General features: G+C 38.7%; 1 protein-coding gene across 5 annotated transcripts in view; it reads left to right on the plus strand.

Moving 5' to 3' along the window:
* ADGRG6 (adhesion G protein-coupled receptor G6) overlaps positions 1–12,036 on the plus strand; it is a 114,665-nt gene that overhangs the window by 47,512 nt on the left and 55,117 nt on the right. For all 5 annotated transcript variants that reach the window (XM_054819522.1, XM_054819521.1, XM_054819523.1 and 2 more), the window contains 3 exons: positions 2,173–2,793; positions 7,642–7,710; positions 10,800–10,883. In XM_054819522.1, the coding sequence (XP_054675497.1) occupies positions 2,173–2,793; positions 7,642–7,710; positions 10,800–10,883 (774 nt within the window). The remainder of the gene's footprint in view (positions 1–2,172; positions 2,794–7,641; positions 7,711–10,799; positions 10,884–12,036) is intronic.

Consider the following 12,036-nt stretch of genomic DNA (forward strand, 5'->3'; position numbering starts at 1 on the left):
ACGATTTAACATCATTCTGAACGTAGTCTAAACACTTGGATGAGTATTCCAACAATGTATGTGTATTCTTCTTCAGAGAATAACCAGTTTCTTCAATACTAACATCTGAAATTCATCAATATGATGACTGGCTGTGCAACAGTAATCAGGAAAGAGATCTGCACTTAATGTTGATGGCAGGATTCTGTTTTCTCCACGTGAACAAAAATACTTGTCAGTTTTTGTCCTTTCAGGGAAAAGTGCCAGTGGTTAAATCTGTCAGATGAGTATAGTAAAGTTGAGTAGACTTGTTTGGTACCAGAGCAAGATCCTCCCTGTTTATTTCTCTTCCTATACTGTTTAAATGTGACCAGGTGGTCCAGAACTCTCCTGACCACCCTAACACAGACTGGACAGTGCTCATATGAATGAGCTTTCTTCTTTTTCAAGTCGTCTTGAATCCTTATACTTCTTCTGGAACACTTTCCATGTTACGTAAAGAAGCTTACAGTATAATTAACCCACGAAAAAAATGCCCCTGTTTTCAATGGAGAGTTGAACACATTTTCTATCTATAAAATTGTTACAACATACTTTTGCCCTTGGGAAGAAAAAAAAAATCTGTGAAGTAAATCCAGTAACTATAAAAGCCCAGTATTTTTCTCTCTTCCCTCCCATTCTCCAGTTGCTGGGTTGGCAAATAAAGTGCAATGCTTTATGTTATTTTACTGTATAATATATTGGTCAAGTTATGTCCTTGTGTATATCCAAATATAGTAGTTTGGAGCTGAGTCTTTGCAAGCAGCTGGCAAAGGGAAATTGCAATACCACTGACTACACAGAATCCTTATACCCCAGATATCTGTCTTTTCCTGAGTGTGGCATGACAGTCACCCTTCCCTCACGTCTCACCCTCTCATATTCAAAGGTTTTTATTTCATTCTGAGAAGGGAACAGGTCTACTAATTAATGTATGTGTTATGGCATCACTTAAAAATCCCAAGGGAGACTAGGGATTAACTGCTGTGGTAGTTATTCTTCAGGTCTCGCAACAAACGGTTTCACTTCCAGCATATACTCTGTGGAAATGTGTGAAAGAGGTAGCAGACATTTGCTGGAGTCTGGCACAGAACCGCGGAGCTAGAAGTAAAATCGAGGGCTGCTGCAATCTGGGCTTGTTGACTTTGATGCCTTTGCACGACTGACAACCTGAAACTTCTTTCTGTGGAGAAATTTACTAGAATAATTTTGCTGCCATAAGTATGCCAATAAAACCGAGCATATTGACACTTTATTTTGAAAAATAATGTGCTCCAAAGTGGAGTGAATTGTCATTACTATACACATGGGGAAAACGCATGTCATATGATACTGTTTTTCACATTTGGTGACTGCCATTTTGCCAGTGCAAATGAGAATACTTAGTAATGATTAGAGACAGAGTAATTCTGCTCATGCCTAAATCCCTTACTGCAGTGCATATTTGCAAGAGGACTAGCCGTTTCTAGATACTTGTGCAAAATCCAAAACTGCTGACCCAAATATTAGCAAAGAGTGAGCAGCTTGAATATAAATATTCATAAACACACGATTGCAGTATTCAACCAGAAGGCTGCCGGGGACAAAATAAGAAGATGCCTAATGCTTTGCAGAAACCCACTAGCTGAATTCAGGAACAAAAGTCTTCAGTTTGCCAAGGAATGTAATGGAGGCTTTCTTCTCTTGCAATAATTAAAAGAACCAAGGCCTGAACTTCATTGGTGTAATGCAGACAAGTAATTAAAATAATATATATTAAAAGCAAGTCATACTGTGTTTTTCAAATAGCTGGTTTATTCCATTGCCTAATGCACCCTTACTAGATGCATGAGTAGTAATTTTTATAAAGTGAACTGCAGCGGAGTTGGAAGTTAGTAGGTAATATGTCCTAATTGCTCTTAATGCAACTTGAGGGGTTCTTAACTGTGTGTAGCTCAGCAGACTCCATGCTGTTGAAAATGAACTCTGCGTATTTTCAGCTGAGTGCACTCCTAAGCCAAATTCCCCTTCGTGTGTGCTGTTGTTATATTACAGTGATAAAAACCACCTGATGAATGTTTGATTTAATGAATGTTACTTTAACCCCTGCTGCCTTTATTCCTAAGTGATGATTTTGTTGTTGTTGTTGATTTATTTATCTGCTCTTGGTTCTAGTCGCTGTGTCTCTGAGGAATCAGAAAGTCATCATTCCCCAGGTTCCCGATGTCGACGCCGTGTCTGTGGCAGAGACGGTGTCAGTGCCAGAGCTTAGCCAGTTTACACTCTGCTTTGAAGCTACCAAGGGCAGCAGCGATGACAACGACGACTGGAAGGTTTTCTCCTACACCGATGCGCTGTCAACAGAATTCTTCAGCTTTGGGAAGACCACAAAAGGCCATTTTCTGTCAGTCTCAGGCACGCAGTGCATTCTTGAGAATGCGTTGCCCCGGAATGCAGAGTTTTTCACGGGAACCTTTCAACAGCTCTGTGTCGTAGGGGATAGCTTCTCGGGCAGTATAGGTATATATGCCAAAAGCACCTATCATATAGTGTACTGTCCGGGTATCTTTGGCAAAGTTATCCCTGGAAACGGGAGGCTGGTGCTGGGCTCTAATAGCAATGAAGTGAGCTCTCTAAATGGGGACATTTACAACTTCCGCCTCTGGAATTTCACCATGAATGCGCAAACACTGGCCAACCTCAGCTGCGATGTGAAAGGAAACATTGTAGACTGGGAAAATGAATTCTGGAGTATTCCAACTTCAGCACTGAAAGCAGAAAACAATTTGAGTTGTGGTGAGTGTGCCTTGCCAAATCTTTTTTGCTTATTTTCCCCACACACTTCTGCATTGTGCTGAACAGATTATATACCAGCATGGAAAAAAAAGAGTTCCTGTGAAAGAAAAATAGCTCGGTCTTACCTTTCTTAGACTTCAGTTCAACTCTTACCATATACAGAGGCTTTGAAAGGGTATAGAGTTGATTCCCTAAAGGAAAAGAACAAGTCCCCTAATTATATTGAGTTGCTGCTTGAAATGATCTGCAGATCAAAGATTTTCCTAAACCGTTTGTTTAGTGGCCTTCTACTCAGGCTGAATGGGGATAACAGGCAAGTACTTGCTAGCCTCAAGTAAGATTACAGTGGTCTCTGGAGGAAAAAAAAAAAGGGTGTTAACTAACCGTTTAGTAAATGGTTTTATACCTGCGCTTTGGCCCTTTGAATAGCCAGAAGGAGCACTTACTAGCCTTGTGCTGTGTGTGCAGAGCCAGCAAAAGCAGTAACTAAACAACATTGCATATGAGATAGAAAAGTAGGAGAAAAGATTAAATTAGAGGAGGCAGACAGGAAGGAAGAGTTTTAGATCAAAATTACTGGGGTTTATCTTCCTGATGACATACTATCAGTCCTTTTTAATTGGTAATTACTGAAGGTCTTTCTTCCTGTAGATTACTCCAGAAGATAAATTTCAGTACATTGTCCAACCTATTCCCGTTTCATGGCTCAGACACTTGAATCTCATACGTGTCCAGGTGTAGTTTTTATATATGAATGTGTTATTACAGCTGGTTGACAATTTTTGACTGGATCAGGTTTTTTTCCAGACAAAAAAAAAAAGAAAAAACAAACCAAAAAAACCCCAAAAAAGCCTGAAAAATCTTTGTCACTCTGGATCATTTTTATTTTCTTTTAAAGAATGTTTTGGTTTGTAACAACTTTAGAGATATTTGGATAATTGTAAAATGCATAGGGGAAAATCTGAATTATGGCCAGCAGTAGCGTGTACATGCACATATCATGTTTGTGAAAATCAACTGCTATCAAACTCCATGTCGACAGAGTTTGAGCCCTCCTATTGTAGCAAATACACATTTGTTAAAAAAAACCAAACCAAAACCATCAAAGTAAATCATTACAAATGTTGGTTCTTTCTCAACCATGTGGAGTATCTTCATATCTAATGTTGTCCTCTCCAATTTTGCCTTCTTGCTCCTCTGACACCTTACTACTTATTAGTTTAAACATAGTTTAAGTAGTGTCAATATAAGCATCTCCTGACAGAGCATCTGTTAGTGCTCTGAGAATCTTTAGCTTAAGGAGTGATGCCAGAAGCTGGCATCATTAAGGCATGATAGTTTCTGTATCTAATAGCTCATGAGGGATTACGGTGGCTTAAAAAAAAATCTTTCTTGCTGTAGTTTAATCAAACCAAAACGTGAGGTACTCATTTGCAGCTAGATTCGCTGGGACAGCTCTTGGCATGCCTCTGCTAAAAAAAATCAAGCAGCACCTCTATAAAAACAGGAGCCTTCACTCCTCTACCAGAACAAAGAAAAGGCTGATCTAAACATTGACCATGACTGATGAGGGCATTCTGGACAGAAAAGTTGCAGCTTTTGCATCAGCACGAACTGATCTGACAGAAAATAACTTCCCAGAAAATCTTATTCCTCCTACACCCTTACACCATGAAGGCTACCACAACCTACCAAGGCCTCTGTAATGTTGCAGTCTCATTTAATTTTGACTGGAGTATGGGGTCTTGTCCTTCTTTCTGTTAAAGACTGTACAGTCCTGTGACACAAATGTAGTATCAATCACAGCTGTTGTCATAGAATCAATACACTTATTTTCATTCCACAACTTTATTCCTTGGGATGTCATTGTTCAGTGGTTCTGTTCTTTCAGCAGAACATTAGTTTAGAAAACATACACTAGTGTTTGTGTGTTAGGCCCAGATGTCTATCAAGCCACTTCAAATGTATCTATGTATAAGCATTGTTACTTCCTCTAACTAAGCCTATGAGAAAACTAACTCACTAGTCAGTCTTTTTCTTTCGAAAATGTTAGATCACCCCCTATGATACAGGCTGTCCTGAACCAGAGTATTTCCTAAAGAAAATACTGGGTGCATTGCCATTTCAAAAATGGTTACTAATCCCAGGGATGGAATTGTTAGAATTTTCTTCCTTTCATCTCCTTGAATAAAAGCCTTCATTGTAAAACCAGCCTTCAGCAGGAGAGTTGATGAGTCAGGCTATCGACCGTGAATAAACCACTGACAGTGGAGAGATGACTCTAACTGATTAGGCTTCATTTAGCGGCAGTGGAAGGATTTATGCAGAAAAGAGGTTTGTGCACAGCTCCAATAATGCTTCCCCAGGAAGTGGCGTGTAACTTAAAAAAAACCAACAAACCAAGCGTTTAGCAGTGATCTCAACATATCTGTTCCTGAACAGTGCTTACATTTTCAAGGGGTATTATTTTCATGGTTTTTCAGACAAAGCTTTTACAAGTAGATTTATGAAGCATAAAAACACTGGCAAATTGTTCCAGATAATCTTTTCATAGTTTTACCTTCTCCTAATTTATTCCTTAGACTAATGTTTTCACAGCTGTGCAATCATGGTGGGGTGTTTCTGGAAGACTTGACGGAATTCTGTTTTTATTGCCGTACCTTCACACGGCTTGCATTTAAAGGTATATGTACACAGCCTGAGTATCCAGACTAATTTTAAAATAAGTAGCCTAGGTAACGATAGCGGTGTAACACCACCAGTTCAGAGCTCAGTGCAGGCAAACTGAGGAGCATTTAATCAACTTCTGGTGCTGATTTTGGAGCCTGCACTGGCTACACCTATAGCAGGGTATGATCTACTCAGTTTAAGGGTAACGTGGCCGCATGTCTGTCCACGCCTGCAATTGCATTTGCTTCATGTACACTTCGTACGAGTCCTTCATTCCCAAAGGCCAGAGGAATCCTTAATTTCGCTGTCAGATTGAACTCAGGGTGGGATCCGTCCGCCTTACGCAGCTGAGTGATGTTTCAGGCTGAGCTCATTGCCCTCAGTGCTGTTTATGAATAGTGGAATGAAAACGGCTGGTCCAAAGGTCAGTGCATCTCATATTGGAGAAGATGTCTCAGTGAAGTCAGAAGTTTTTTGCTGTAGGAGTGCCTGTTCCTCTCCACTATAAAGAAAGTCTAGTGTGACGAGCAGATATGGATGTCTGAGTTTTAGACATTTGAAGTGAGTGAGACATATCACACAAAGTATCTGTAATACGGGTCCATGTGTGATGTTCACGTTACTGACCGTGCCACTTGACTTCATAAAGTAGCTTATGCCAAGTATCTTTTTGCATCCAAATCATTATATTTTCTTTAGTGGACACTGAGGGAAAGTCTAGTCTGACCAGAATTCAACCCAATTAAAACTTAAAAGAGTTTATTGAATATATTCACTGAAAATACTCCCCTCTTTGAAGTATACAGTCTTCTGACTTAAGTGTTTTGTAAAGTTGGATTTGATTTTTTTTTTTTTAGTTTCACCAAATAAAATCACGATCTTTTTTTTAAATACTCACTGAAGAACATATGAAGGTCCACAGATTTTCCAAGCCAATTTTCAGGTGATCTTTCAATGATACAGTACCAAGAGGAGATAACTTACAGCAGATTTTGATATTGACTGTTTAATATTAGCAAATATATTTTGGGGAAAAAAAAAAATCTCACGCAGGAGATAGTATGTTCACTTAGCATATCCTTTCTGGAGTTCATGGGAAGCGTATCAAGGAAGTGAATTTGACTGTATCTCTTAATCCATTTGAAAAAAAATAAATGCTGAGCTTTAATACTTGTTGAGGATCAAATGTTTTAAATTCTGCCCTGTACATGTAATGGTATCTGTAATGTGACGACTTCTGTATCGAGGCCCCATGCTTCATCTGTTCTTGCATCACAGGAAATATTTTCCTCGCTATCTTTATGAGCTGATGGGTGGTGGCTCTTTAATTTTATGGAAGGATACAATGTTTCATGAGAGAACCTCATTGAATCAATATGATTCTGAAGTGGTAAAGCAAAAGCCAAAAGGGCAAGGCTCCCAGTAGGTTTCGATTATGCCATGCACTATGGCCCCATTATTTTCAACACAGTGTGCAAAAGCAGCTGTATCTGCAGCTGAACCGCGGGGATACACAAAGTGTAATTAATGCAGTTTCACCAGTTCTTTTTCTGTAGCCACTCTTACATGCCCTGGGTTTGTCTCCAGATCATCAAAGCGTGTGCATATTGTTATGAATAATTCAGTAGAGATACAAACTTATAACATTATCTGCGTATAAATCATGCATACCAGGATATTAATCATGGCCACACCCTGGGCAGAGGAACAGGTTTAGTCACCTTTTCTCTGGCTGGTGTCTGTCACAGCCAGATTACTCAGAAGCATGTGGTGGGTAACCTGTGCTACAGCAGCAGAGTGGCTACTTCTCCAAGGCGCACGTTATTACTCATAAAGATTGCATAAATCCTGCAGCCATCCTGACCCCTCTGCTGAAAGCTATTTCACACAGTGCACACAAGCTGCCTTCATTGAGTGGGAAGTTGTTTAGCGAAAGCTAAGAAAACCGGAGGAGGAGATAAGTGACTGTGACTTGCAAGTCTGCGGGGTTTTCATGGATATCTCAGCAGCAACAGAAAATGAAAATACATAAGTCTTATAGGCAAATGGCAGTGTCATTTTGCCACTGAGAGAAATTAAGAGGACCGTGTCACTGCAAGATATAATATATTTAGAGACATGGTAGTTTTATGCCCAGCAACCAAAAATTTCTAATTATTTTACTTTCTTTTTCTAAAGGCTCATACCTAATTCCCTCTTCTGCAATTGAACCAACCAGTTGTGCAAACCTGGGAAGCCTTTGCCAAGGTAAGAAGACTAGGTCATTTTCACAGTTTCATCTTTGTTAAATCTTTATTGTCCTTAACTTTTTTTATTCCATTTCTTTTTTATTATTGCTTCTAAAAGGGTGAACTGTAATAAAAAATAGCAAAGAAAGGAATTCTTTAGTCTCATCAAGTGTGTAGGTGTCCTGTACATACAATATGTGGAATCACTCCCTTGATAATACATTTTCCAAATAGTCTCCATTATATTAAAACTGAATTAATCAATTGCTTTAATTTCTTTCTCCACCTCTTTTCCTCCTGTACATTTTGACAGTAAAATATTAACCAGGATAAGAAGTGGATATATCTGTAAATAAAAAATGAGCAGATGTAAATAAAGTAGCTGACTATTACACTTTTTTTTTTTTTTTCAATAAGCTATTTTAAGGCTAGATACTTTGAGATTAGCAGGTAAAAAATTAACATCCAACTGCAAAATCCAGCAGCTATTAGTTAACAAAACACCTGTTACAGCACTTAGTGATGGTTTAATATTGTAAAAATCACCACATACATGAATTCATAAGGTCTCTTGAAAGGTCAGCTCAGTTGAATGCAAAGAATAGGTGAATCACTAGACATGCAAGGACAGTTAATTCCTCCCGCTCTGCTTAGAGGCTGAAGTTCTATAAAAATGCTTGACATGAACAACATCAGCCCGTTTCCACAATACCTTTATGAACACAGACCTGTTAATGAGGTGGCATGCTATGTTAAACTTTAATTACAGCAGCAGCTGCACCAAAAATAATGTCTAGGTGTGTAAGTAACCCTTTTCAAGATGAATGGTGGAGGATGGAGTCAGGAGAGAATAAAATATAAAAGGGGAGGAGGAAGTCTCAGAACACTTTCAAAACTGGCATTTACAAGTAAATCAGATTTAGCTTAAAAGTAAAAAGGAAAATGCACTCTGCTTGGGAAGCCAGTAAGAGATTTCTGTCAGTCTTCAGTGTACTTCTTCCAGATTGTCCTGAGATAAATTTGGTTCAGGGTCTTGGAGTATATCATACTGGTCTGCACAGGGAAAGTGAAATGCCAGTTACGTCCATAGTCAGATTTCAAACAGTAATTTTCAGGCATCATATTCACAAAGCACAATATGATCTAAATACTACTACTCGAATACCTTAGGTAAATGTGGCAGCAACAGTTATTCAGTATTAGCCTTTTTATATATAAGGGGTAATACAGCCACCATACAAAGATCTTTGTATATTCTCTTGGAAGAACTCTGAGAGTTTTCCTCTATCAAAATGCCATGGTGTGAAAGGAGAGAGAATATCTTTCATTAGATCAGCTAATATGGCTCCAGAAATGGACACAATTTCAGCAAAACAAGCCTGCGTTTCTAAAAGCCTCATCCTTTCTTCCAGCTTTATTTACTTGTCTAGTAGAAGATACTGCCGCTAATAAAAGATGCTGCCTTTCAAACTTGCCTCTCTTAAAGTCTTAGACCATCACATCTTCAATAAGCATTATAAGTACTTCCATGAAGGTAACAGTCTTTCCTTCTCTGAAAAGTGTTTGGCACAACGTCACTGGTGTTCTGTGTCACTTTGGAAGTGGCAGATCAGATTTACCCTGTTCCTCGTCGTCATCATTAGTATCATAATAGTGAAAATTATGAAAAGATGTCTGTCTGTCTGTCTGTTTCTGTCAACACTGCAGACTTATTTTAAACTGAGAGGCGAGTTTGGATTCTTTTTTTGTTTGTTTGTTGTGAGTTGTGCAATAGCACCAGTAACAAAGTTTGTGGATGCCAGATTATGTCAGCTGCAGTCTGATGAAAGAGCCATTTTCTCCATTATGCTTAACAAATATTTTCATTCACTGGAAGATGCCTCCTTTAACAGTGTTGGCTGGAAGATGCAATCAGTAAGAAGCCTTAAAACTTGTCTCTCAGACAATACAGCCCTGAATTTACATGGAAGAAAAGCTTTTTTGTATTATAGGGTGTCACTTTATATGTTCACTTTCCCAATTAGAACCTGTTTGCTGCAGTCTCTGACTCTTCCTTCTCTTTCCCAAAGTTTCTTGTTTCACTGAAACCTGAACCTGCTCCCTAAGCGGAGACCCAACTTTGTGACTTTCAGACTCCAAACACTAAACAACCTCATACAAAATCGAAAGTGCAGTTTCTTGACTGAAATGCAATTGCTTAACCTTTCCAGGCTGGTTGTTGGTCAAAATCTGCAAAAGATGTGTAACTCTGTGAGATTATACTGCACCAACCTTCATGTTTTAAAAAGAGCTTTCAGTAAAAAAAGAAATCTGTCAGTGAGTGGATTTGCATTCCCAGGGAGTTACTAGATAAAATTAAATTATTTTCCAAACTATTCTTTGAAAATTTAGTGACATATTTGAATTCCTCTAGCGTGTATACCCTCCCACTCCACTGTGGGGGAAATTTGGAGTTTTGGCTCCTCACTCTGAATTTGAAAAGTATTCTCGCTGGTTCTCCTGGGAAACATTTGCCAGGGTTGTGTGGGATGACTCCTGATAGTGTCAGTGGGAACAGTACAGCTGAGATCCTACATGAAGCTTTCAAAATACATTTTCTACTCCAATTGTTTCAAGTCTGATTTCAATTCTCTTCATTGTATGGACTTCAATGGAGTTAATTGGATCCTTACATGGGCATTTTAGTTTCACATTTGTTCGTCATCTTCAGTCCCTGAGTAGGGACATTTATTGTTTTCACAAGCAATATTCTAAGTGCATGCATCTTAGACCTTATAAGATCTATTTTCTGGTCTTTGCACAGCTGTTTGGATCTGAAGCTCTCATAAGAAGCTTTTGAGTTTATGAAAGCAGTACAGGACTGATCTTGCAACCCTTACACTGGCAAAACTCCCACTGAAGTCAGTGAAAGTGAAGATTGCAGGATTGGGACCTCAGTTCATATCCATTCATCACTTTGTGCAGAAAAAATAATGTGTTTATTTAACATTTATGGCATTGTGTGTAGATGGTTTCATTTTACATTGTCATGCATTGTTCCCATTTTGTCTTACCGCATTAACATTCATATTTCATTCAAGTTCACCTCTTTCTCATCTTTATTACCAGCTACTGTAAATGCTACTACTCCTACACCACCCACTGTCACCACTAACATGCCCGATACTAATAGAAACGATAAGCCAAACAATGGTAAGAAATCCTGTGTTACATTTTTCCTTGTACTGTGTCTAGAGCAAATTTATTGTATTTTAAGGTGTGTTTTTCATAGTATCATAATGTCAAGGGTCATGTCTTAGTTCTGATCTCATTTACACTGAAATAAATCGGGAGTAACTTCACTGGACCATGTAAGAACGGTGTAAATGAGAACAGAACCAAACTTGGTGTTTATTTGTATCACCTTCACCTAGCTCTTGTGCAAAAGGGACTCACTTTGTGTCACCCCTTGTATTTACCCATGCAAAGAACGAGGGAAGGGAGAGGGATTGTTTTAAAAAGGGTCTGAAAAGAACCATGCTATTGAAATGTTTTAAGGCTGCAGATTGTGAGGCACTGCGTAGCTCCCGCTGGTGCAGCCAGGGTGGTAGTATGCTGGGATTGTCTGTTCCTCACTAGTCAGGTGCAGGAGCCAAGTGGAATCGTTCCTATGGAGCAAAGCCACTTCCACTGACTCAACAGGAATCTTTCCACTGACTTCAAGATGAGCTGGATCAGACTTTACTAGGGAAAATGTTGACAGTATCAGATATCGTTTGCTTTTCATTTAGAAAGATTAAGGGAAAAAATAAGCTAGTAAATGAGCCTATTATTAGCACAGGGAAAAAGCGGGGATTTCTTTTGAGGTTTTCTCAAATTCTATGATATCACTGTCTCCTAGAGGCTGCGCATCATTTTGTGAGGTGCTGCTAAAATATTTGCTAGTTGGTTAAAGACAGTTGTTAAACATTATTAATATCACAGAGATAGATTTCTGCCATTTTCATCTGAGGCTTAAAGACATTTTTTGTAAAACTTTGTTGTTTTTTCAGTGTGCTCCCCAGAAAGAAATTAGAATCTGGGTTTGGTTTTTTGCCCCCCCCCCTTTTTTTTTTTCCATATGCATCAGTTGTTACTGTAGGACTTAAAATTCTTGGAGTATTTTTTCTCTTGGCAGATCATTTCTTGTACATTGGCAGTCAGGCAGTACAGTAGACAATGTGAAAGAATTTATCTGAATGCAGCCTATTTGGATTTACTAAGCTGTAGAAGTAAGAAGAAAATATTGAAAATTTCTTCCAAACTGTGCTTTTTTGGTTTTGTGGAGCCACTCACTCTATATTCACTATGAACAGTTAACTTTTTG

The sequence above is a fragment of the Grus americana genome, chromosome 3, assembly GCF_028858705.1.
Source record: "Grus americana isolate bGruAme1 chromosome 3, bGruAme1.mat, whole genome shotgun sequence".
In the NCBI taxonomy this organism is placed as follows: domain Eukaryota; kingdom Metazoa; phylum Chordata; class Aves; order Gruiformes; family Gruidae; genus Grus; species Grus americana.